The sequence below is a fragment of the Vanacampus margaritifer genome, chromosome 9, assembly GCF_051991255.1.
Source record: "Vanacampus margaritifer isolate UIUO_Vmar chromosome 9, RoL_Vmar_1.0, whole genome shotgun sequence".
In the NCBI taxonomy this organism is placed as follows: Eukaryota; Metazoa; Chordata; class Actinopteri; order Syngnathiformes; family Syngnathidae; genus Vanacampus; species Vanacampus margaritifer.
In genome coordinates, this window is record NC_135440.1 from 25,736,885 (window position 1) to 25,764,568 (window position 27,684).

Here is a 27,684-nt window from a genome sequence, read left to right on the forward strand (position 1 = left end):
CTGACAAAAAGCAGTAAGTGGGACTAAACAATGTTTTGGGAAGATTTGATGCTTCCAAAAGAGGCTTGTTAAAGTCACGGAATTTCAAGTATTGGACGGATGGATTTTTTTTTTCTTGACTTGTTATGAATCTTTCCAAAGCTAATTTGCTTAGTCACATAAGCACCCGTGGCTGGATAAACCCGTCCAATTAAGCGAAAGCAAGTTTGATATCAGCAATTTGCAAAACAGGATGGGCAAAAAAGTCCCCGGGCGAAAAAACAGCCGACAAGAGTAAATGTCGTGCTAATTGTAGCGTCCTCGCTAACCGTTGGAGTTCTTTTCTATAGGCAGCAAAGCATCGTTGTCACTCAGCAGGCCTCTGCCAAGAACAAATTAGCGCCTCAAAGTGGCTTTTACCACTTTTGGCTTTGTGCTGCTCCCTCTTTGTTTTTAGTTCACTAAGCTGTGCAAACAAGACGTTTTGGACGCAAGCAACTGCAAGAAAATGACTTCTTACCGAGAGAACCATCAAAAGACTGCGGTTATAGCCAAGTAGTCAAACAACAGTTTGTTCCTGGATGAAAAGCAAACTCTTCAGGCAGGATTTTGAGTTACATTTTCAACAGTCATAAAAGTAGCAAGCGTACCACTTTACGGGGTGGGACTAATGATATTTATTAAGTGCAGTTTTGGGTGTTAGCTTTCATTGTTATGAGTTTCAACTTAGCGGTGGCGTCACAATGGATGCGGTCAAAGAAAAAGCAACACTCGTTTGTGGCTAGGCGCCGATTATTGGTTTGACGGTTTGATTTGACCGTATTAGTTGAACCGTTTCTTTTTTTTTTCTTCTTTTTTTCTGGAGAGCTCAGTATTGTTCATTCGGTAATTTTACCGATTTGACATGTCATCATTGCTCTCCTTTATTTTATTTTATTTTTATTTATTTTTTTGTATGTGCGTGCGTGTGTGTGTGTATGTATTCATTAGTTCACCTAAAACCTATTAAAAAATCCCATACCGTTCACCTAAACCGAACACTTCCAGCCAGAGTTGTGAGGCCGTCAGGAGACCCGAGGAAGGACCAAAGAAAGGAAAGTTGAACCGTTTCTGATGTTTCGTCTTTTACTTGTCGACAGGAATGCCCGTGGTCGGCAGTGTGTCTGCGGGCAGGTAAGCGGGCGTGCTGCTGCAGTCATGGCGAGGACAGCCGGGCGGCTGACTCCTTTCTCCGTGGTCGCCGCCCTGGTGGTGGTGCTGGTGTCTTCGGTGGAAGAGCACGAGTGGCACTTCAACGCAGGTGGGACGAACCTCGTAACGTCACACGGGGAACGCGTTTGAAATGGTGACAAAGAGTTAACTGCTTGATGACTGACGCTAACCAAAACAGCAGCACCTACTGCAGCTGTTCACATTATGTCAAAATGGGTCTTTAACAACGATTCAACTTAACTCTTTGACTGCCAGACGTTTTCAGAAAAGGGATGCCGTGGGTGCCAGCCGATTTAAGCATTTTGACTGATCTTTTGACTGATCTTTCAAGGTCCACAGAAAATTATGTGTTTGGACTATGGAAACACACATTCTACCAAATGAAAGATTGGACTCTCATCTTTAATCAGAAAAAAAAGTTTGTTTCTACCTTATTCCGTTTTTGAGTAATCAACAATAGAAAATGGTTAGTTTCACCTCTGTTTTGAAACAAACGTCTTTTAACGTCTTTGGCACTCCTCCATAGGATTTTACTAAACGTTATTTAACGTTTTTGGCAGTCAAAGAGTTAAACTCTAAAAATAATTGGGTTGAAAATAACCCAATTATGAATCGAAAATGGGCCGATCCACTTCACATTATGGCCGAATTTGACCCAATTTTCTGGGTTGCTTTCTACAAAAAGGCCCTTTTTTTTTTGCTCAAAATTGGGTCAAATTAACCCAAGTAGAGGATCTGACCCAACTTAATGGGTTATTTTTTACAAAATTAACTATTTTTTTTCCTTTTTTTTTTGTTGCAAAAAACAAAACAAAAAGAATGTTAGGTCAAATTGACAATATGGCCCAATTTTCTGGGTTGTTTTTATACAAAATGACCTTTTTCTCTTTTTTTTCCAAAACAACCCAAAAAGTTGAGTCAAGTTGAGCCAAGTAGACAATATGATCAACTTTCTGGGTTGTTTATATAAAATGATCCGATTTTTGACTCAAAGTTGCGTCAAATTAACCCAAGTAGAGGATTGGTCCTTTTTTTTTTTTTTTTTTTTTTACCCATAATTGGGTTGTTTTTGACCCAACTGTTCATAGAGTGCTGGTTACATAATAGTTCATTGCAAAAAAAAAAAAAACTTTAGTCATGTACTCCCTCGAACCCCCACACTTTGCTTCCCTCCAATATTCTCCTCACACCGTCAAATCAGTGAGTCTCATTCCTGTTGTGTTATCAACAGGCTGCGCGGCGTGTTTTCATCCTGTCTGCCAGCCAGTGGAGTGTAACAGGAGAGTGAAATCGTTCCCTCCCCGCTCCTCAGGACTGCTAATGCACAGCCACATTATGAAGTCAGTCAAAATATACAAGGTGGGAGGCGGTTGGGGTGGGGGGGGGGGGGGGGTCAACCAGGTGTAACAGGAACGCCGGATTTTAATATCGAACTGTGGCAGCAAACACAAGCTGCAACTTAAACAACACTTTTGTTGGAAATGGCAACGATAGTTTCACAAAAAAAGTCATTACACGGTTTGTTGGTCGGTTTCAGGTGCAATGCAACTGGAAGGTATACGATATGTTTTTTAGGCCATTATAGGAAAATGTAAGTGAACTTGCCTTCCCACGAAGGCGTAAAATGTGAAACTGTTGTTGAGTGTCAGTGCGACGAGGATGATTTAATGACGTGGGCACCTGTTTTAAAGGGTGTGTGCGGACTTTTTAACGTTTGCCACTCGGCTCCAAATTCCAACGAGGTGACTCAATGACAGCCCCCCTCCCCCCCCCCCCCCATCCACACCCCCTTTGTGTCCTGTCAGTACCCTTCCCTACTTTATCGCCACCCGACCCGACCCTCGGAACAGACAGCCTCCCGGTCTTTGTAATCCTACTCTATCTGGATCGTTTGATAATGTCTGCCGCTGGAACCGAATCGACGCAGGCACCCGAGAGCGCTCGCTTGTCTTCCTAGCGCCGGCGCCGGGTTTTCTGCCGCTCCTTTTGTTCCCCGTGCTGCAAATCCTCTCTGGCAGGGCTCACTGTAACAGGAGCCGAGGCGGGGGGGTACAAAAGGTGGAATGTGAAGTCTGTCGTCTTGGATGGGGCAAGTCACCTTCCTTCCTTCCCGGAGGTATAATCCGGTGATTTCACGACGACATTAGTGTGCAGCTTGAGAGGTTCAGGTGTGCTGCAGGAATTTCTGAAATGTATTTATTTATCCATGTGTTGAAACCAAAATTTTATTTAATTTAAAATTTTTAAAATTTTATTTTTTTATTTTATTATATAATATATAATTTTATTTTTTATTTTTATTTTATAAAAACATACAGTAGATATTAATAATAGCTTAGTTTTTAAAAAAAAAAATATTTTTTTTTTACTGTAGATTCCGCTCCTATCAAATTCTCAGCACAGCAGCAATATGTCGTTCTTTGCAGAGGATAAAGAATATCGACCGCTCATATCGAAAACTCATTTCAGGTTACTCATATCTCAAGGCACCACTATACTTAAGGTCCTTGCAAATCAGCCTAGCATTTAACCAAACCGCAGCTCAGTGAGCATCTGAAGCAGGGGTGTGCGTAACTTTTCTTCTGAAGGATGCATAAGAAAAAATTGCAGGGGCAACTTTGACATTCCTTTCATCTATTAAACATGCTAAAAAGCAGTCCATCAGGACAAATATATACATTTTTATACAGTATATAATAGTTATTTTAAAAAATGGGTAAAAAATTGTTTTAAATTCCGGAATGTAAAAAGCTTCATGAATGGTGGGCTGCAAACGGCCCACGGGCTGAACTTTGGACACCAGTCATCCTAAATCAAGAAATATACATTTTAAAAAAATATTTTATTGGGTCACACAAGAGGGCCGATGTAGCTCATATTGTGCTTGGTGACTATGCAGCAGCATGTGACTCAATTGGAACCTTTTCCAGTCAGTGGCACTGTAAGCTCAAATAGGACGACGGGGCACACGCTCCAACAAATGCTTCAGGTGTGGTTTTGACTTGCAGAGTTTTTTTTTATTTTTTATCAATGACAGGAATAAGTGATGCAATTTGAGCATGTTTGACGGGAATATGTTTTTCCCTTCCAGATAAATACGAGCAGAATGGGTGAAGTTACAGTCCAATTTATTGCAGGGTTTGGAATTCTCTTCACCAAAGCCCCCAAGTTTTCCCAACAATGACATAACAAGGCTCTGCTGCGTGACCAATGATGCCGGCTGATGCTCGGAATGGGGATATTCCGTTTCTGCCCCGCTTAAGCTCTTTGCCGATAGCAATGTGCCTCATGGCTGTTTTTTTTTTTCTTCTTCTCTTTTTATCTCCGTCGCCTTCCTGTCTGCATCTGCAGCCGCTCAGTGTCGTTACGCCCTGGGGATGGAGGATGGCAGCATTCTAGACTCTGACATCACCGCCTCAAGCGCCTGGTCAGACTCCACCGAGGCCAAACATGCGAGGTCAGTGGGTTCAGCCCGTCTATTATTCATGTTCACTGCCCTTAACTGCTTTTATGTAAAGAACGTTTTTTAATTCGCATATTTGTGTGTTTTGTGAGTAATGTAAATACATTTGAGGCAGTAACAAAGGAAATTGATTCTAAAGCAGTATTGGGTGGGTCTACTGAAAAAAATCTGAAAAGTCGTTTTAGGCAAAGGAAGTAAGGATGCAAAATGAATAGAATGACGGGAAGGAAGTGCCGTGGTAACCTAGGAGTGAAGGTAGGGAAGGAAGGCAGAAAAGCAGCCTTGAGTAGGCTGTAAGGACACGTGGATAAAAAAAAAAAAAGCAGGTGTAGTGAAGGAAGGAAGGCTTACGGATGGATTTCAGTTAAGGCAGAAGGATGGAAGAATGGAAGAACCCAAGATAGGTGAAGGAAGGAAAAGACGCCAGAAAAAAAAAGTCTAAGGAAGGAAGGGGATACCAGGAAGAAAGTAAGGAATGGACGGACGACAGGAAGAAACTCTGGAAGGAGAAGAGACCAGGAAGGAAGGAAAAGAGGCCAGGAAAAAAAAGTCTGAAAGGAAATGAGGAAGGAAGGAAAATACGCCAGGAAAAAAAGTGTGAGGAAGGAAAGAGAGAAAGAAAAGACACGAGGAAAAAAATCTGGAAAGAAGGAAAAGACGCCAGGAAGGAAGGAAGGCAGGCAGGCAAATGGATTTAAGTTAAGGCTAAAAAGATGGACACCAGGAAAAAGTGGAAGGAAGGAAGGAAGGAAGGAACATCTGGAAAGAAAGAAAAGATGCTAGAAAGGAAGGAACGAAGAAAGGAAAAGTCACCAGGAAGGAAGGAAGGAACGTCTGGAAAGAAAGAAAAGATGCTAGAAAGGAAGGACCGAAGAAAGGAAAAGTCACAAGGAAGGAAGGAACGGAAAAACGTCTGGAAAGAAAGAAAAGATGCTAGAAAGGAAAAGTCACCAGGAAGGAAGGAATCAATCAAGGAAGGAAGGAATAAAAGAACGTCTGGAAAGAAAGAAAAGATGCTAGAAAGGAAGGAACGAAGAAAGGAAAAGTCACCAGGAAGGAAGGAAGGAATGTCTGGAAAGAAAGAAAAGATGCTAGAAAGGAAGGAACGAAGAAAGGAAAAGTCACCAGGAAGGAAGGAAAAAACATCTGGAAAGAAAGAAAAGATGCTAGAAAGGAAGGAACGAAGAAAGGAAAATCACAAGGAAGGAAGGAAGGAATGAAAAAATGTCTGGAAAGAAAGAAAAGATGCTAGAAAGGAAAAGTCACCAGGAAGGAAGGAATCAATCAAGGAAGGAAGGAATGAAAAAACATCTGGAAAGAAAGAAAAGATGCTAGAAAGGAAAGAACGAAGAAAGGAAAAGTCACCAGGAAGGAAGCAAGGAAGGAAGGAAAAGTCGCCCAGAAAGAAAGTTTAAGATGAAGAAAGCAGGAAAAAAGGAAGGTGGATCATAAATATGCATCAGCGAAGGAAATATGGGGTACAAATGCAAAACTAACAAACTCGGAAGGAAGAAAAAAAAAAGCTGCCGGTAGAAAAATGTTATTAAAACCAACCATTTTTGACAGTGTATTTGCCGACCTTGTATATTTATTGACTTTTCCACCCACCAGCAGCAGCAAAACAAGTCAAACCTTTCAGATGATGACATGCAACCTCGTGTGTTTATTTCTGCTAATTGATGCGTCAAGTGTTTCAATCCATTCATCGGCAAGTTTGCTCAGCGCCTCTCAAAGTGTTTTTTTTTTTTTTATTCCAACTAATGCGTTGCAATGAAACTAGATTATGTACGGTCACTCCCGCCCCCGTCCTAAAGCAATTTGTCTGAAGCTTATTGTGACATAAGATGACTGAGTGTGTGTCTGTAATGACATTATCTGTCTGGCAGGACGGCCATCAGAGCAGGTTAGGCCCCGCGAGGCGCTCTAATAACCACGAGTAGGAGTGATACCACCAGTGTGTGTGGGCGAGCGAGCGCGCGTTTGGCAGAGAGTCCGACCATGTGGAAATGATTATTAGCCGCGGCGCTCTCGAGGGGACACGGGTGGGACGGACGAGAGTGGCGGACGCTCGGCAAAGCAAACAAGCGAGGAGGGATCGCTGCAAAAAGCACAGGCGGAATCATTTCAAAGGGAAGTTGGAGCACGCAGGGGGAGGGAAGGGGAGGGGAGGGGAAGGGGCCGATTGACGTGCAGATGATTGCAGCAACGCAGCTCCAAGAAAGTGGAGGTCGTACAGTTGTGGCCTTTATTTAGATAGGAAGCAATTAGGGTTGGACAAAAATGTATGTACCGTCCAAGTGTAGGTGAAAATCGGCGCTATAGAGAGACGATGAGAAAAAATGTTTTTAAGATAGTTTTAGCCCTTCCACACACTCAAAACGCATTTGGAAAATCACGTAGCAAGCAGTTTTGAACACAGAAAGCACAAATTTGAGATTCAAACCCGGATCTCCTGACTGTGAGGCAGATGTGCTAACCCCTAACAATTTCGTCTTGTCAGTGTCAAAAATTCTTTAGGAGAATTTTCCACATAAAGTTTCGTCGTAATTGAGTATATGCCAATTTTATATTGCATAGTATTTATAATATTTTAATGTATTGTTATGGGTTTTCAATATGTCTTTTAATACTATTATTTTTCTGGGATTTTTTAAATTTTTTATTGGACAGCTACAATATCTTTTATGAGCTTGCTTCATCAGACAAAAATGTTAACTAGATTTTTAATCATACTGTATTTTTATTCGGGTTGCGCATTCGGTGGCGACTCGAGCGACTTTGCTGTTGCAAAAGAATGGCAACCCAAAATGTCCCCGTTCGAGTCAGAACGCGTCATATTGTCGTCAGAGAGGAAAGTTTGGGTAGCACGTCTCACTATGGCTAACATCTCGACGTAGGGGAGGAAGCTACGTACACGCTACATTTGAGCGGATATTGTAGAATTATTTTGGGCCAGCTAATGTCTCAACTGCTAATATTGTCCCAGCAACGGGAATATTTGTCTGGTTAACGTCTTGCTGAAGCTTGCTAATGCTAACGCCATGCTAGCAACAAACGAAAGGGAGTTTTCAAACTTTGACACCAGACTTGAGGGATGAGCTAGCTTAGCGCTAGCTGGAATGAGGCTAGTAGCAATGTTGATGGATTTAAAATGGCGCCATGAACTAGCTTAGCGCTAGCTGGAATGAGGCTAGTAGCAATGTTGATGGATTTAAAATGGCGCCATGAACTAGCTTAGCGCTAGCTGGAATGAGGCTAGTAGCAATGTTGATGGATTTAAAATGGCGCCATGAACTAGCTTAGCGCTAGCTGGAATGAGGCTAATAGCAATGTTGATGGATTTAAAATGGCGCCATGAACTAGCTTAGCGCTAGCTGGAATGAGGCTAGTAGCAATGTTGATGGATTTAAAATGGCGCCATGAACTAGCTTAGCGCTAGCTGGAAGGAGGCTAGTAGCAATGTTGATGGATTTAAAATGGCGCCATGAACTAGCTTAGCGCTAGCTGGAATGAGGCTAGTAGCAATGTTGATGGATTTAAAATGGCGCCATGAACTAGCTTAGCGCTAGCTGGAATGAGGCTAGTAGCAATGTTGATGGATTTAAAATGGCGCCATGAACTAGCTTAGCGCTAGCTGGAATGAGGCTAGTAGCAATGTTGATGGATTTAAAATGGCGCCAAAGAGAAAAAAGCTCTGCTGTTGGCCAGGGGTGCTGTGCGGGATCCTGGAGGTTCAAGTAAGTTATTCTAAACTAAAAAGGTTAGCATGTCTCTTTGTTGCCGTGCCTGTGTCGGCTACATGCCGTTACTATTGAATGAGATAAGTCAATATGGCTTTGTAAACATATGATCAAGTAAAACGCTGTACAAGCGAAACTCCATTTACCATTTCGAATTTGGATTTTTCATTTGTTGGACTATGAAAGTGCTTTTGCCAAAAGTACATTGAGTAAACCATCCGAGTTGATTCTGTGGCTAATGTCAATACGAATAGCGAAGGCGGAAGTTTGAACTCAAATTTCTGTTACAAGGAAGAAAAGTACATTTTGTAGCTTTCCAATACATTGATTGTTATTTCTTCATTACTGTATCATGATATTAACGTTTTATGTTCTGCCCCCCCACAAGCAATATAACGCATTCATGCCCTGCTCATCTTTCCATCACGGCCCTCTAATGGCCGTTTCCTGCCGCATGAGCTCACCCTCTGAAGGGAGCAGCATCACCGTCTGCATGACGCCATCGTCGTAATGATTTTTGCTTTTTAGGTGGTCCGAGCAACGCGTTGGGCGTCCTCGGAGAAAAAGTCGTGCTGGAATTGTCTTGAGTGTGTGTGTAAATGTGTGTGTGTGTGTGTGTGTGAGTGGTCCAAGAGGAGCTGTTGCAACACAGCGCGCAGCTCACCTCATTTCCTCGTCTTCAGATGTGCACGTGTTGCGCACATTTTGACATTTTCCCAGCTCGAGTGTGTTTGCAGACAACGTTGTCAGTTTGCATGTGGGCGTCTTCTCGCTGCAGAATCCATTATGCTGCGCCCGTTTGTTTTTTCGACCAAACTCTCGCTTTTCACCTGCGCGGTGCTGCAGGCATTGCCGCGGAGTTGCGTGTTTTTTATTCCGTCCGGGCCTTTCACTATGTCAGCTGCTTGTAAATGAGACGCGTGTCCATCTTCAGGTTGAGCACCGGCGACGGGGACGGAGCTTGGTGCCCCGCAGGCGCCGTCTTCCCCGATGGATCGGAATATCTTCAGGTTAGCGCCGCGCCTCCAGCTCACTTTGATTTATAATCGCGCTCACTTTGGAAAACGCACAGTCCAACTTCTATAGTTCATTGTGACCACAACTTTTTGGAAAAATACAGCATGTCAAGTATGACTTGATGTGAGACTGAAGTTCTCTGAGCGTGGATATAAAATGTCAACATACTTTGGTTCAAATGCTAGGTGACTATACCTTGCGACCACTAAAATGACAGGAAAAGCCAACTAGAACACCTGAACTTTATTTGGGGCACTTATAATGATGGCCAGTGTGTGCCGACTCCTTTTTAACGTGAGGTTGAATGTGATTGGTTAATTATCAACACAGCCACAATCCCTGCTTGTAACTGTTACTAATTAACTGACTATAAGTAACTGTAGCTAAGTAAATAAGCAACTAAAGCAAACAGAACAAGGTAAAAAAAAAAAAAACTTACTAGAACAGCAAAACTTTCCGATATGCCTGAGGCAGTTTAAATGGTGGTAGATGTGTGCGGACTCATTTAATACAAGTTTGAACGTCATCGGTTAATTTAGAACACAGACATCCTAATTTTTAAGAGGGTGTGTACATTTGTGCAAACACTACATCAGTTTTTTATTTCTCCACTAAAATCCCCCCCCCCCCCCAATTTTTTTTATAAACGATTTATCGTGCTCTAATTTCTTAATAACACAAAAACCTGTCATTCGAACAGGGGTGTGTAGACTTTTAATATCCACCAGCTCCTGTTTCCACTCCATCTTTATCTCATTTGCGCCCAAAAACGTCTAAACACGTTCTATTTGAAATATTGCCATGGTCCCAAAAGCTTATTTATACATTTTTTTAATGTTTATTTTTATTTTTATGCTAGAGCATACAGAAGGCTTTGATGCAGCTTCTGACATTAAGAGGTGGCTTAAAGCAATGGTAGTTATGACAAAAACGGCCAGCGGGTGGCAGCAGAGTATAAGAGATCAACCAGTGCTATGTTGCAACAAGTTCTTTTTGCCAGTGTTTTCAACAAGTTTGTAAATAATGATGAAAGTTAGCTATATTCTAATGCTAATTGCTGCAAAACAGAAACAGATACAAATATACTTTTTTTCTTGGGGAAAGAAGAGACTCTAATCTTTCTTTTGGTAGGTTCCATGTTTTTATAGCAATAGAACCCAATATTCTGTGGACCTTGCAAAATCAGTCAAAATCCAGTCAAAATAAGCCGAGAGCGAAGGGGGTTGCGTCAAGTAAAATGTCTGCCAGTGAATGAGTTAAACTAAGCTAAGATGACTGATTCTGTTTTTCCTTCAGGTGGACCTTCGCAAGCTGCACTTCCTAGCCCTGGTGGGCACGCAGGGTCGTCACGCCGACGGGCACGGCCAGGAGTTTGTCCGCAGTTACCGCCTGCGCTACTCTCGCGACGGCGTGAAATGGATCACCTGGAAGGACCGCTGGGGCCAGGAAGTAAGGACACAATCGAAGCGTGTTCATTAAGTGTTATTGCTGGCAGGGCTTCATATTCGTCTCTTTTTTTTTTATATCGAATTCCTCTCGTATGATTTTGGGAGAGGAGCCGTGCCGTGTTGTAACAAAAAGAGCCCAGTGGGGCTTTTTCAGCTCCCTACAACGACACACCTGTGCTGAAAGCAGCCATTGTTGGCTCCCTTGTCCAATATTTTCTTTCGCGATCAGCACCTGGTCCGAGCGTCACGCGCGCGCTCCACAATGGGGATTAGACCTCCGGCAGCAACGTTTAAAAGGAGGCCGCTGTTGTTTTGAAGCTTGCCTCAGCAAACTCCAGAGACGGCGCGCCAGTGTCAATCTTTGCACAAATGCTGCAACTGCAAAATTTGGCCTCAGGCCTCGACTCGCAAATCAGTTTGGCACGTTGGAGGCTTTTCATTTGAGCTTTTCTGCGATTAAGTTCATAACACGGCTTGAATAGCAAGTCCACCAGTATGCACAATCGAGCCCTTCTCGTGAGTTTGCCATTTTGTGGTGCTGTTTGAATGTGTAGTGGGGAGGATAATTATTATTATTATTTTTTTCCAGTTGTCTATAATGTGATGAAAGTTGAGTCAGTCTATTATTCGATGATGCCGTTATGTTTTCCGCACAGTACAGCGGCCCGCAAACTTTGTTGGCCGGTTGATGATTAAAATTAAATTTAAATTTCATTTTAAATTTTAATTTAAAATGAAATTGAAATTTGAAATTGAAATTTGAAATTGAAATTTGAAATTGAAATTTGAAATTGAAATTTGAAATTGAAATTTGAAATTGAAATTTGAAATTGAAATTTGAAATTGAAATTTGAAATTGAAATTTGAAATTGAAATTTGAAATTGAAATTTGAAAATTGAAATTTGAAATTGAAATTTGAAATTTGAAATTGAAATTGAAATTTGACATTTAAGTTTCAATTAATTAAAGTTAGCATTAAATGATAAAAAAAAAAATGCAACTCATCATTAATTAACACTAATTGTAGTCTTGCACAAACAAACCGTACCATCTCAACTTGTTACACACAGTGATGCCGGTAACGCATTACTCAATAATGGCTGCGAATTCAAATAGTTAGTAATCTAAATTATTACTATATCTGGTTTAGTAGTCTGATTAAAGTTACTATTCAAAGGCTTTATTTGGACAATTGGCGTTCGGCTTTAGAAGTGAGTAACATGCATTATGGGATGAGGTCATCTACGCTTCGATCGTCTGGAGGGTGGGGGGTGGGGGGGGTTAAGGGGGGGCGGGGCTGTCGCCACGGATGTATGTGCCAATTCATATTCTCGTCAGGTTGACGTCTTGCGTGTGCAAATCAATAAAGGAAGTACGACGGCTAAAGATGAAAATATTCCGGTTGGTTGTACACTGTACTGTAAGACAAAATGTTATCTAGCTTAAAAAAAACAACATTGAATTTGGAGTCACAGCATTGTACATTCAAGATTACAAAGTCCCAACAGGTTGTGGAAAACAGAGCAGCACTAATGCAGGAGGTCCCTGAATTTTTTTGTTCTATTTTATAAACGTTGAACGAGTCAATGTTTCCCAGCGCAGTCTAAAACGAGCAAAAACAAAACGCCGCGTGTGAGTGAATATTTATGCGTATCCCTCCAAGGCGGTGTCCGGGAACGAGAATACCTACGATGTTGTTCTGAAGGATCTGGGCCCCCCCATCGTGGCCCGCATGGTGCGCTTCTACCCGCTGGCCGACAGGGTCATGAGCGTCTGCCTTCGAGTGGAACTGTACGGCTGCGTGTGGGCAGGTAAGCGGCTGTCATGTCATCTGACTTGACTCATTCATTCATTTAATTATTCTTCATTCAGAACATGTGGTGGAGGTTTTTTTTTTTTTTTTCGACTAAATTATTCCTAGTGCTTGTGTTTATATCAATCTTTTTTTTTCTACGCGTGTACGTGCGTGCTTGTGTTCTTTAATTCACCTGAAACCTGAAACCCTTCACCTTAACCGGATACTTCAGAGTTCCACCAAAGTCGTAAAGTTGTCACTAGACCAGAAGAAGGATCAAAGGAAGGAAAAAAAAATGACGCACCGTGAAATCCAACATCACCCTCCACCCACAAATCCAGAATCTTTCACCAGCCGCAGATAGATCTGAATTCCAACAGGATTCGGGAGACATCAAGAGACCAGAGGAAGGATAGCTGAAGCACCACAAACGCCAACCATTATCACTCTTAATCTGTTCAAGATCAATCATGCTGGACAATGGACCTATAAAGATGAGCAGATTCTTTAACCAATCAGATCACGGAAATGAAATGTTTCCAGTTGCTTGCAGAGCCGAATCTGCATAATCCACGTAAAATTACAGCGGAGGGGGCAAGTGTGCTGGTCTTTGGAGAGTCCTCACAGGAGACAAAAATATCGGACTTTACATGTCGAATGGATGTGCGTCCTTTTGCAGAAGGTGAAAAATGATTGAGTCAATAATAATGATTCCAACTGTGTTTTTTTTTTTTTTTCTCCCCCATACGTCCCATGCTTTGCTTTTAGAGATTGCATCAAATTTACGGGCAGGACGCCGTCTGCCATCTTGAATGTCTGCCCTCTGATGAATAGCGTTGGTGCGCGCGATCCCCCGAGCACTCGCTGTATTTATGAGCGCTCTCCTCCTCTGCAGTCACGTCCCGCCTCCCTCGTTCATCACGCCGCCGCCGCCGCCGCCTCCAGATCAGCGCCGTCGCGCTCTTGTCTTCCGGGAGAGCGTCTCGTTAAAAGTTTGTCTCCCAAATGGAGTCCGAGCCGGCCGGGTCACTCCTGATTGTCTGCAGCTGGAGATTAAGCATTTTACAGACTTAAAATGGCCGCTTTTGCAGCAATCAGCACGCTTTGAGTGGGTTTGTTTGGGGTCACTTCTGATTGTCTGGAGCTGCAGATTAGGTTTATTTATAGTCTCAAAATGGCCGCTTTTGCACCAATCGGCACGCTTCAAGCGGGCTTGTTACAGTTTGCAGTGGCATGTGACGGAAATTGTTGCGTCACTGCTTACTTTCTTTACTCTCTCTGTTTTTCTCTGAATTTGTAGGGTTGCCATTGGAAGAGAAAAAAAGTTTTTGTGCTGCAGAACCTCGTTTTTTGTATGGCCTAGTTTGACCAAGATTCACATTTTTGCAAAAGTCCCAATAATATCTTCCTTCTTCGTCATACACAATCAAGAGCTCTCAATCAAGATAAAAGCGGTGCTTCATTCGTCATTTATATTTACATACTTCACATTCTAGCTATTGTCTCAAAAGTCATTTTTTCTTATTATTTGTGGGTATCTGCAAAGTATTATTTGGATTTGAGTTCTTCCCTTTGGGAAACAAAGCTTCAGTTTTCGCCTAATTTGGTTTGAGTCATTTTAGTCATTAAGTGTTTGTTTTTTTAATGAATTAATCACAAACCTCAAGGTTCCCTAGTTCTTCAATTTAAAACGTTAAACACCATAGAAAAAAATCTATTAAAAATCTCTCTTGTTCTTTCGCTGTAATCATCAAAATGATAGAAATTCAAATCATTCATTATTTCACTCTGCTTAGTAGAATTGCAAATGAATGAGTTTCTATATAAATCTATGAGAGCTTGGACTCTCATCCAAAATCACCAATCATGTTAACTTGAGCGAAGGACATTAAAATCAATTCGCATCTTACACATAAAAAAAAACAAAAAACGCCGTAGTCCAACAAATGAAAAATCTAATTTTGTCAAAAATGTAAAAATGGAGTGCAATTATGTATTAAGTTTACGAAGCCATATTCACTTATCTCATTCAAACATATCAGATTGCAATTACTTTTTAATTTTATTATTTATTTATTTTTCTGGAGAGCTCATTATCGTTCATTCGGTAATTTTACCAATTTGACATGTCATCATCATTGCTCTTTTTTTTTTTTTTTTATATATATATATTTATTTTATTTTATTATTATTTTGTATGTGTGTGTGTATTCATTAGTTCACCTAAAACCTACTAAAAAATCCCATACCGTTCACCTAAACCGAACACTTCCAGTCGTGAGGCCGTCAGGAGAACCGAGGAAGGACCAAAGCAAAGAAAGGAAAGTGAAATCCAGCAATTACTTCATGTAAACCCCTGGACCCTGCGTCGTACCCTGGCCCTGTTATTTTGTACTCGCCTCGTCCATGCTAGCGCTAAGCTAGTTCCAGCATTCGCGTTTGCAAGCACCTTCTTTACAAAATGACCCCAGATAGCCAAAAGTTATAAATAGCATACTTAAAGAGTGAAGCCGGACACCTTTCTGTTTGTTGATTGGTCGACAGAAAATTAACATCTAGTGACAAATAGAGCAGCTTTTTCATGCTTTATGTAACTTACCAAAAATGCTCTCCAACAGCAAAATGAGCCAAAGAATGCAAATATTATGCTAGCAACCGTTTATGATGCGTACCAGAGCGCCGCTTATCCCGACGAACTCATCCGTTAAAGGGTGCTCGGACCCGAGTAACGGAGCCTTTGGTTTGTTTGACTAGTTTAAAACCAACGCTGGCCGTTTCCCCGCCTCGCTGATTGCAACTGAATGGTTGGGTCTGATGTTGACTAACGAACCGTCAGCATTTGCTCCTCAACCCTTCCCACTTCTGTCATTTCTCTTAGATGGCTTAAAGGCGTACACGGCCCCAGTGGGTCACGTCATGAATCTGTCGGGCTTGCCCGTCTACCTGAACGACTCCACCTACGATGGCAGCACAGAGCAAGGGTAAGTCGTAAGTGCACGTCTCCGACTGTCAAATGGCGAGAGAAGCGGGGAAAGGGGAGGGGGGGGACCCCGCCGTGTTTTTGTAGTTGCTGAGGGATTTGGAGGCGCGTTTCCTGGCCTTAATGTTTTGGCAGGCCGCTCGACGGGCCGCATCAGGATTGGTGGCCGGGGGTCACGCTCGCTCGGGCTGCGCGCTTAATGGGCCCGAAATGTTTTGCTTCGGAGTAAGCCGACACCTTTTGATGCCATCCAGACGCATTCTTGCGCGCACGTATGTTATGTTCATGGCCGACGGGAGAGGCCGCGTGACCTTGCCGTGTTTGTATGTACGTGCGGCTGGGAAATGTGGTCTTGAAATACTGTGTATATATTATTTTTTCACATGAAACTATATCCAATTGGGGTTTTTTTTCTCTCAAAGATCTTGGATTTCACTCAATGGCTCTGCTAGCCCTTTACACTGCAAAAAAAGGACAGTAGAAAATTTAAGAAAAAAAAAAAAAGTAAAATAAGAAAATATTTTTTTTTATTTCAAATACGCAAAATTATCTGCCAACAGAACAAGAAAATTTTACCTGTAAGATTTTTTTTGAATAAGAAAATAATACTAGGCCCATATAAACCACAGCAGGTTTGAAAATAGTCTTTTTAGACTACAAACAAGTATTTTTAACATTTTTCAAACTGTAATATAGCGAACTATTTTCTTAAGTATTTTTTTATGCTCGGCCAACATAGCCTGAGTGTCAAGCAGGGAGGCAACAGTACCCATTTTTATTGTCTTTGGTATGACCCAGCCAGGGATTGAACCCACAACCTCCCAGTCTGAGCGTAGACACTCTTATCACTCGACCACTGAGCTGGTACTGCAAAGACAAAATATGAACGTCGTAAATATAACGAAACAAACAAACCACTGCTCAAATAGCTCCTTTTGCCACATTGTTTTCATACTTGTATTTTTTTTCCCATTCATTTTATTACTAGATTATACAAAATCTCAAAATAAGAAAATTCAGTTTATGAAACCCCGGTTCAGGGCCTTTGATGTTGGTTTTAAGCCTCACAGCACTTACCGTTTTGTCTGTTCTTGATCTTGTCTGCCAATTTAATTTTAAGCAAAATAAGCAAATTTAGGTTAAATGAAAGAATTTCATTTCAGATTTCAGTTTTTGCAGCGTTGTCCGTACGTTGAGCCTCCTCCGCTGTATGTTGGCGCAGGGTACAATTCGGCGGCCTGGGTCAGCTGTGCGACGGCGTCCTGGGAGGAGACGACTTCATGGAGAGCAAGGAGCTGCGGGTGTGGCCCGGGTACGACTTCCTGGGCTGGAACAGAGACGTTCTCGGCAAGCCCGGCGTGGACATCGAGTTCCAATTCGAGAAGCCTCGCGTGCTCCGTGTTATGCAGGTAGGCGGCACCAAGTCATTAAGAAAGTCCATTTTTAGTCGTATGTCATCTTTTTTTAAACTGCTCTTCAAAACGTCACATTTAAAAGTCAGTACAATCGTACCTTAGTATTTGATTTTAATTTGTTGCGCGACCATGCTAGTATCTTAAAACACTTGTAAAATCGTCTGTTCCAACTGAAATGAATGGAAATACCATTAACCACCCCTCCCCCATGTTTTTTTAATGAGGAAAGAATTATGTCCTATAATAAAATTCTTTACATATAAACTAGGGGTGTCTGGCGATTAAAATGATTAATCGTAACAATTGCATGACTTCTACTCACCATTAATCGCAAATTTTATATCTCTTCTAAATGTACAATAAAACATAGTTTTATTTTTTTTAATTTTCATACTCTTGTTAAGATAAAAGTGGGAAAAATGATAAAGTAATAAAAATGTGGCTGCATCTTTTAATTCTCATAATTCATAAATAAAATTGAGTTAAAATTAAAAAGATGCACTGTACTGTAAAAAATGAGTTGTGATATTGATTTGTGTCGAGGTCATTTTTCTGCCACTAGATGGCATAATTGCATTTGTCAGACGTTGGTGACAGCTCAGTGCATTTTTCCTTTCATATGAAGAGCTTTCTAAACTTTAACATGAAATCCTGCACATTTTTGAAATTGTAAAATACAACTTGACCCCAGTCTCCACAAATATATGCATTATGATTACATTTATTACTGCTAAATTTTGCGTCGCGACTGGAATTACACCAGTAAGGGACGGTCATTAATCACGCAATCAAAAAATTTGTGGCGCGAGAAGAATTTTAACCCAACTCAAAAATGAACACGCTAATTTTGACACCCCTAATATAAACATACAAACAGATTGAATTTCAAAGAATTAAACTGTTTTGTCTCTTTCAATGTGCATTGTGCTCATCCTTCTGGTGTGCACATCTTGGCCACTGGGGGCAGTAGACAAAGATATACTACACTGAAGGTGCCGATGGAGTTTGTAGCTTTGTTAGCATTAAGGTAGCGGTAGCTATGTGGTCGTTTGACATGAACCTTCCGCTGAGGGTGGCAATAAAGGATATTTTATTTACACAAAACCGATAAAAATGTCAAGACATATTTTGTGTAATATAAAAATTCTAAAATATCATAGCAGCATTTCTTAAAATGTTAATATTGTGTTTGTCCTGCCATACACGAGGTCTTAAATTTGATCCGAGTGACCTTATGGATGCTCCGTTAACAATTTTTAATGCGTAGATTTATGACGGGCGCAGCCATTTTTTCTTTCCTTCTTTTTGCCTTTGGGTGTGTTGTCGGCAGTAAATGTCGCCATTTTATGGAATGCCGCATAGTCGCAAGCAAGTATTGAGCCGGCTTTGTCTTGAGAGAGAAAATGAAGTCGAATCCTCTAATTATCCCTCAAGAGGGGGAATTCAGTTTGGCACCATTTTCACACTCCCATTGCACTCACACATGCCGGGGGGGGGGGGGCTTATTTACCCCAAAATGTCAAAGATTACATCTTAAATCCTCAAATTGGATCTTTGCGATCCCATTGGAACTTCTTTGTCTGTTCGGCGACATATTTTCAAAGCGAACGCGCTGTTTCTTGCCGTTCACGTCGCTCCCCGTTCAATTTCCTGTCTGCATTCACTTGCAATCCCCACTCGGGGCGCAAGTGGCCACAAAATAATGATTTGCCTCCAGATGTTCTTTGTAGCGCCACCAACTCATTTCCACTTTGGAGAGCGCAACCCCAATTGAATTCTGGGGGAAAAACTCGATGCATAAATCAAGGGTACTCATGAATAAAACACTTTTATGAACGTCTGTAAATACGCGTTATTGTTATTAAGCACGTTCAAAACGGTTTCCATGTGTTAAACACAAGATAAGCGCGCTGACAAAAAGTCGTATTTTTTTTTTTCTTCATTTAAATGAAGGCTTTGATCTGATAAATAAATAACCTCATTGCGCTAAGTCAAGCATCACGGCGAGCTAATGGGGAGTACACGAGGCTAATGCTTTATTTATGGCTCTAATGAAGCTCTGCACACACTCCGGCAGGTCATGTGATCCGAGCAACCTCCACAATACGCTTGGAGAAAGGCTTTTTCCCCCAAAGGAGCGTGAGAAATGGCGACGTCATGCACGATGTATGTCGTCGTCGTCGGGCAGAAACTCCAAATGTTATTGCGAGTTGTAATTTTTCCAACTATTGTTAAGTTTATGTTAAAACTGATTTGGAATCAGTATACATTATTGTTGTGTGTACATTTTACACAGGAATTATTTGTGAATAAATGAAACCTTTAAAAAAAAAATTGGGTTTATTAGATTAAAATCGATTGTCTCCCAGCTGTCTTACAGGATTTTGACTGATTTTGCAAAGGCCTACAGAATATTGTGTTCTATTGCAAAAAAAAAAAAAAAGGAACCTACCAAAAGAAAGATTAGACTCTCTTCTTCCATCAGGAAAAAAAGTATCTTGGTATCCATTTTGCAGCGATTAGCATTAGAATATAGCGAAGTTTCATCCTTATTCGCAAAGCTGTTGAAAGCAATGGCAAAAAAGAGCTTGTTGCAACGTAGCCTTTGCTAATCTCTTATACTTTGCTGCCACCTGCTGGCTGTTTTTTTGTAATAACTATTATTGCTTTAAGCGACCCCTTCAGGTCAGAAGCAGCATCAAAGCCTTCTGTATGCTCTAGCATAAAAAAACAAAAACATAAAACAACATATATAGCATTTTTTGGGAGTGAAGGACAAAGTATTAAAAAACATATTTATACCTTTTTGGGTTTGAATGAGTTAATCTTCCTGAATGACTGAAAAAACATTATTTTTGGGCCATTAGCCCAGCCCCCTTTTCGTAAAATGTGCTCTTTTCATAACCTTTATTTACAATGAAAGCAATTTTCAGCAAACCCCCCCGAAACGATCGCAATTACTTTGATACCAACTCTTACTTGAGCCCGTGTGAGAAGATTGTGTGCCGTCTTTGTTGAAACAAGATTCTTTCGCTGACAAGCTCGGCCGGTGTTTTTACGATTGTATTATGTTTCTCCTTCACCGCATGCCCGCCGTGTTATTGTAATAAATCCTCCAGTTGCACACGCATTGTTTTTCATCTTTCCCTTGCAACGCTTGCCCGGTGTTTTACTCCCAAGATCGTTTCCTGGATTTTCACCAGGGGTTTTCCAACACTAACCTCAACTAACATGACGCCGTGGATTTGTCACGAGTGGGAACGCCAGCTCCATTCGAGCAAAGTTACTTAACATAAGTCGGACACAGTTGAATGTGACCTCACGCGTGTGTTAACCTGCACTTCCTTCAACACAATGTATGAGGTGGGGGGGGGAGGGGGGGGGGGGTCGTGAAGCTGTAGTTGCGTCCGTTGGGATTCTATTGAAAGCAAAGCGGCGCGACCTTGGCTCGAACGCGCGCATGTGCAGAAAGAATCGGCTGGCAGGAGGCTGGCGGGCGGCTCAACATGTGGCGCAGCTGCTTGCCTGACAACATCTGGATCCACTTCCAGGTGACAGGCTCGGAATGAAGTGGCGGCTTAACCACGCGCGCGCCCGCCCGCCTCCGCCGCGTGCGCTTCGTTTACGTCGGGCTCATTTTCGTGATCGTAGCTGCAAAATCACGTTGGATGTCGTCGACGCGGATGAATCTTTTTAAATTGCAAAACAAATTGAATGAATCGAGTCCGGGGATCAAACTGTCGCCTTCATTTAAAAAAAAATATTTACACACTCATAAGCCTCCCTGAGCTCTTATTACAAGTGGCCATTTTTTTCTCCAACATTTTAATTGGATTTACTCTGTAATGTCTAATACGCTGCCTTGGTAATTTAAATGAGTGTATGCAAAAATATAATTAAATGAAATACAAATAAAATGCAACCAAGCATATTTAAAGGGATACTTGACTCATTGAGTCATTTTCAGCAGTAAAAAGTTAGTATTTTCTCCAGAATTAATTTGATAACTACATTATTGTTGTTCAAGGACAATTCATACTTTTAAAAACTCCTTTTTCCACTCGCTGTCGACTGAAGATGACATCACCTGTGCTGAGGAAGCAGGTAACGACCAATCATGGCTCACTTGTTTTCCGGGTTTGGTCAGCAAACTGAGCCGTGATTGGTTGTTACTTCCTCAGCACAGGTGGAAAAATTTGTTTTTAAAGATATTAATTGTACATGAAAAATAATGAAGATATCAAATTCATTCTGGACAAAATATGAACTTTTTACTGCCGAAAAGTCGAATATTCCATGCTGCATTCGAGGAAGGTGGGAAATCGGACATTTTCGGCTTCATACCAGGAAGTATGCACAGGAACGCCTCCTGGGAGGCAGTCGGGGGAACCGCAACTTCACCGAGTGGTTTAAATCTGACGTCACTCGAGTCGACAATGGCATAGAAACAAAGACCGTGAATGGCAAAACATCATTTAAACGGTTATAAATGTCTATTTATTTATTAGAACAATGAAGTTATTCAAAAAGAGTAACTTTACATAACCCAACATGATTTCGACTGACTATGCTAACCAGAGCAACGAGTCAGCCATCTTTGTTGTCTTCGAAAGCGTTGATGTCGGGAAATGTCCGACTTCCCACCGTCCTCGAACGCAGCATCAAAAGCCACTAAAAGCCCAAGAAAAAGCGTCGAGTGACTCTACCCGAAGTTTTCCCGAGCACTTTTTCTCTCTCATCTCGTTCATCCGCGGTGGCGCCGCGTCGCACCTTCCACAAGCAATTTAACGATGACACGTTGTGGGACGGTTTTGTCTCTTAATTGAATTTGCGTCCGTCCAGCCGGCCCGCATCCGCGACCGAACTTCCCCCCGCCATCCGCACCGGGAACCCACTTGACGTGACGTGTGTCCTGTCGGCAGGTGCACAGCAACAACCGGCACACGCGGGGCGTGCGCGTGTTCAACAAGGTGGAGTGCGCGTTCAAGGCCGGCCTGCTGCAGCCGTGGTCGTCGCCGGCCCTCGCCCTGCACGTCCCCCTGGACGACCTCAAGGACCCGTCGTCCCGCACGCTCTCCTTGGCGCTGGACGGCCGCCTGGCGCACATCCTGCGATGCACCTTCTACTTCGCCGACCGATGGATGCTGCTCAGCGAGATTTCCTTCCTCTCCGGTAACAACCGACGCTACGAATGTTGAGATTTCGACATCTTTTGCTACTTCCTACCTTTTACTTCTACGTGTTGCATTTATACTACTCTTAGTCCGACTCTACTATATTACTCTTACTTTTACCTCTACGACTACCACTACAATTTTACTTTGACTACTCTTATACAGTACTTCTACTACAAAACACTACTAGGATACTTCTCTTACTACTACTACACTACTAGGATACTACTCTTAGTCCGACTCTACTATATTACTTTTACCGCTACCACTACAATTTTACTTTGACTACTCTTATACAGTACTTCTACTACAAAACACTACTCGGATACTTTTTCTGCTACTAATACTAGCACTTGTACTACAAAACACTACTAGGATACTTCTCTTACTACTACTACACTACTAGGATACTACTCTTAGTCCGACTCTACTATATTACTCTTACTTTTACCGCTACCACTACAATTTTACTTCGACTACTCTTATACAGTACTTCTACTACAAAACACTACTAGGATACTTCTCTTACTACTACTACACTACTAGGATACTACTCTTAGTCCGACTCTACTATATTACTTTTACTTTTACCGCTACCACTACAATTTTACTTTGACTACTCTTATACAGTACTTCTACTACAAAACACTACTCGGATACTTTTTCCGCTACTAGTACTAGCACTTGTACTACAAAACACTACTAGGATACTTCTCTTACTACTACTACACTACTAGGATACTACTCTTAGTCCGACTCTACTATATTACTCTTACTTTTACCGCTACCACTACAATTTTACTTTGACTACTCTTATACAGTACTTCTACTACAAAACACTACTCGGATACTTTTTCCGCTACTAGTACTAGCACTTGTACTACAAAACACTACTAGGATACTTCTCTTACTACTACTACACTACTAGGATACTACTCTTAGTCCGACTCTACTATATTACTCTTACTTTTACCGCTACCACTACAATTTTACTTTGACTACTCTTATACAGTACTTCTACTACAAAACACTACTCGGATACTTCTTCCGCTACTAGTACTAGTACTTGTACTACTTCTACTATTACGACTGTACTGCTACAGTGATTGTTCTACAAAAAAAAAAACTCTTGCTACTACTATTACTATTACTACAACTACATTACCACTACTAGAGTACTTCTACAACTAATACTGGTACTAGCACTGTTATTGCATTATTCTATTACTACTACTTCTTCTTCTTCTACTACTTCTAAAAGAAAAGAAATGCAATTTAAAATTGTACATGCAGCTATGTTGAAAATGCGGTTCGGGTTTGAGGTGGAGGTTGTAGTAAAAGGAAGGAATTTTGGGAATAATGTAACATTAAGGATGTTAATTAAATTGGACAAAATAACCAAAACTAAATTTGGACCAAATTCCTTATGATTTGACAAATTTGTAATATAATAATAATAATTATGGGTAAATGCCATATTCGCAAATGTAAATGGCAAAAATAGAAAGCCATCCATTGTTTTGTTTAAGGTTGAATTGCAATCACATTTTGCTTCCTGGTCAAAGACTTGAATACGGACGATCTGTTGCGTTGTGATGAGGTCTTTAAGTATTTATGTTTTTGCTAAGTGAGAACGTACATAGAATGCCAGGCTGTAAAAATAAATAATAATAATTCTTTTTTTTTTTTTTGCGTTTTAGATGTCATCTCGCAGCGAGAGTTTGTAAATTGTTTTTGTGCAATAAATTAAAAAAAAGGACTTCCACTACTACTACTTCAATTATTATTTATTTCTTCCACGACTACTACTACTTCTTCTTCTTAGTACTCTCCCCAAACTATTATTACTCTCCCGGTACTTCTGTATTACTCTGATTACATTACTCCAATTACTACAGCTGCTTCTTTTACAAATACTGCCACTGCAGTACTTCTACTCTTTTAATTACAATACTTCTACTATCGTTACTGTACATTCAGCACTACTCCGAGTACTCAACTATTTCTATTTCTTTTACTGCTACTACTATTACTAACGGATGAATCCATTATTCTGCCTTTTTAATGTTATCGTTTCGTTTGCAATGATGTGCTCATCATCGCAAGTTTCTTTGCGGTTCCATAAATTCAGTTTCTCAAGTCTTGAAGCGCTTTGTTGTTTTGTCCCTCGTTGCGTTCTTTCTTTTCCATTGTGATGCGTTATCACGCTCGTCTGGGCATTTTTTATTTGCGCCGCGTGGCAGCCTGGGAAGAAAAAAAGTGGAGTGAAGCTTATTTATTCCCCGGCGATGTCACGGCCCGCCAAGTAAACCCGGCAACTTGTTCCACAATTTTTAGGCTCCATCGATTTCATCCCGGCCTCGGCGGGAGGCGTGTACTCCTTGAATTTACGCAGTCTGTATGCTGTGCGCGCTCCCCGTTTATTGACTCAAACGCACTCAGGCTGGAAACAAACGATATCCTCTGCAAAGTAGGAGGAGTCGAGCTGTGAGGCGCATTCAACTGCCCTTCCTCTAAAACGGCCAAAAAGGACATCAGTTGTCGCAAAGTAACCCGTAATCACAACAAACCCGACAAGCGAAAAAAAAACAAACTGCCAAACTCTGCTGATAAATAAAACGTTGTTTGGATTACAGGCAATAAACAAAACTTTGGACTGACAACTTCAGCTCCCCGCCACATTTTATTTACGAACGACAACTGCACTTTACCGTTGGGTGAACTTTACCATCAAGTCTGCTTTTACAAAAATAATCGTGCGCTCTTTTTTTGTTGTTGTTGTTTTAAAGTTGACCACTTTAAAATGTAATGACAATAAAAAACGAATAAATAATAAATAAAAGTAATTTAAAATAATAATAATGATAAATATTTAAAAAAAATTCATAAATACCCCCCCAAAAATTATAATAAAAAAAACATAAATGGCCTACAACCCTGATGAGATCAAGAAGGATATAAAATGGACGACTGGCTGTTGAAATGTGTTTTTCTCCAAACACTTTCTCTGGTTCCTCCCCCTCCAGACGCTCTTGAAAAGGACGTGACACAGACGAATGGTCGCCATCCTCCCACCACCAGCTCCTCTCCATCCGTCAACAACACCTCCTCCTCTCCCGCCCCGAGCCGCGCCGCCTTCAACGCCACCGCCGCCGCTTCTGGTGAGTCGGTCGGGCTCATCAAGATCTCGCTCTCGGCCTCCTCCTCCTCCTCCTGCCGGCTCATCGTTGCCAATCGTGCCTCACTCCTCCTCATCCACCAGCCTTTCTTTATCTTTGTCAAACTGAACGACATTGTGCACGGAGGCGCTGCTAGATAATGCACATGGAGTGTGCCCCAAAAAAATCGATTCTCATAAGAATCGCGACTCTCATTTAGTACGATTCAGAATCGATTTTGAATGTCCCAAAATCGATTTTATTTCAATTATTTTATACCATTTTGCCTTTGTGTGTGCCTTCCTTGGGAGCGCTGTTTATGTTGTACCCGATTTGGCCACTTAGGGGCAGTGTGGTTCCACGCGGTCTGATACACCGTTAAGTTGTAGCCACATTAGAGAGTAGAAGGAAAAAGTTACGCTCAAGTTATTCCAATAAAAGTAGTTTTCTTTGCAGCGTGGAGCCGTTCTTTTGCGTGATAAGTGCCGCGAGTAGCACGCTAATTAGCATTAGCGAGTCAGACTGGAGTAGATCATTACGATTCCTTGAACATCTATAAATTGAAGCAAAAATCATTGTCAATCAAATCATTTCGAATCAAAAATCGTTCCCAATGGAAAATCGATTCTGAATCGAATCGCACACCCAAAAATCGAATCGAATCGTGAGACATTCAAAGATTCCCACCCCTAATGTATACTACTCCATTTTAGGCAAATTCATTTTTCATGTCATTGTTTTATTGAAACTCCCCATTTAAGTAAAAGGACTGAAAGTAACAGAATTTATTTTTTTTTTTTTTAAATATAGTTTTTTATAATCCCACCTGGATTCAGACTCTTAAGGTGCAGACACAGGTGCATTTGCACTTCTCTGGCAGACCTCGTCCCTCCTCATTGTCTCTCTTCTCCTTCACCACCTCTGCTCATTCACACCCTCCTCCTTTGTCCATCTCCTCCTCCTCCTCCTCCTCCTCCTCCTCCTCCAGCACCTCCTCCCACCGCCAGCTCCGCCTTCATAATGGACACCACCGCTAATTGGACACTGTCAGGTGAGACGAATTGAGGCTGAAGCCAGGGAGGCTGCTCGCCCGCCGCCTCCTCTCTGTTAAGTGGGGGGAGCACGAATTGCAGTGGAACATCTCAAGTTGGAACTCAAATTTGCTTTTCATTCAGAAAACTTTCAATTTCTTTAAGTTTAATTGATTAATCACACTAAAGCCATTTTATATACAGCCAGAACCATTTGGACAGATTACACCTTCTTCTGCATTCAAAGGAAAAAGGCTTCACAGTTGTGTGCTTGATTTGTCGTCACAGACAACAGGGGGGGGGGGGGGGGGAATTAAATTCAAAAGGGGTGTTTAACTCTTTTGAATTCTGCGGCCACTTTTTCACTAATTTGAAATGGGCCGGACCAGTATGTCCATGGCCTCATCACAGGTCAAAATATGTCTTTTTTGGGGGGGGGGGGTGCAAATAATTACAAGCACATTCTGAAAATTCAATATCATCTTCCTGCAGAGCAATCTGACATTTCGGCGCAAAAAAATTTGCATCAAATTTTAAGGTTCAGCCAAATTCCAGAATGTCATTTAAGTGGTCGTCAGACTCGTCAGTGCGCCTTCCAGTGGTCAAAATGAGCAACAACAGTTGATTTGAATGGAAAAACTGCCGTTTGTGTTTTGTCCTCACGGCCAGATGGGACCTCCTGATAGGCTGGTTCTGGCCCACGGGCCATAAGTTTGACACCCATGCTGAGTTTTATCTTCATGGGTATTCTTCCAAAAATCATCATTTAATTCCAACTTTAGAGGTTCCACACTCTAAAAACAGTTAAAAAAAATAACCCAACTATGGGTCAAAAATGGACCAATCCTCTACGTGGGTCGATTTGACCCAACTTTGAGTCTAGACTTGGGTCAAAACAACTCATGAATATTGGTCGGATCCATTTTTGATCCATAATTGGGTTACTTTTGACCCAACTGTTTTTTAGAGTGCGATGTATACAGAAGGAAACACTAACATCATCATCATGTTAACGGACAATAACAAAATGGCTTCCTGCATGTTTTGGGGCGTTTGCACACTGTGGCAGGCTTTGTTCACCAGTTTGAGGATTTTTTTAGCAACTTTGTGTTGACGGACTGATACGTGCGTGCGTGCGTGCGTGCGTGCGTGCGTGTGGGAGAACGACCGTCTTGTCTTTCTTTGTGCTGGCGTTTGCGCTCGCATACCTGCATGCCTCATATGACCTTCAGAGGGGATTAAATGACCTCTGAGTCCAATACATCGTGTGC

The 27,684-nt window shown here is 41.6% G+C and overlaps 1 protein-coding gene across 4 annotated transcripts in view; it reads left to right on the forward strand.

Moving 5' to 3' along the window:
- Positions 1-27,684, forward strand: part of ddr1 (discoidin domain receptor tyrosine kinase 1) — a 62,649-nt gene that overhangs the window by 24,504 nt on the left and 10,461 nt on the right. For 3 of the 4 annotated variants that reach the window (XM_077574511.1, XM_077574512.1, XM_077574514.1), the window contains exons 2-11: positions 1,119-1,279; positions 4,543-4,648; positions 9,329-9,404; positions 10,708-10,860; positions 12,524-12,671; positions 15,534-15,636; positions 16,858-17,044; positions 21,973-22,222; positions 25,251-25,385; positions 26,371-26,433. In XM_077574511.1, the coding sequence (XP_077430637.1) occupies positions 1,177-1,279; positions 4,543-4,648; positions 9,329-9,404; positions 10,708-10,860; positions 12,524-12,671; positions 15,534-15,636; positions 16,858-17,044; positions 21,973-22,222; positions 25,251-25,385; positions 26,371-26,433 (1,324 nt within the window). In that variant the 5' untranslated portion in view covers positions 1,119-1,176. The remainder of the gene's footprint in view (positions 1-1,118; positions 1,280-4,542; positions 4,649-9,328; positions 9,405-10,707; positions 10,861-12,523; positions 12,672-15,533; positions 15,637-16,857; positions 17,045-21,972; positions 22,223-25,250; positions 25,386-26,370; positions 26,434-27,684) is intronic. The other variant, XM_077574513.1, reaches the window with a different exon arrangement.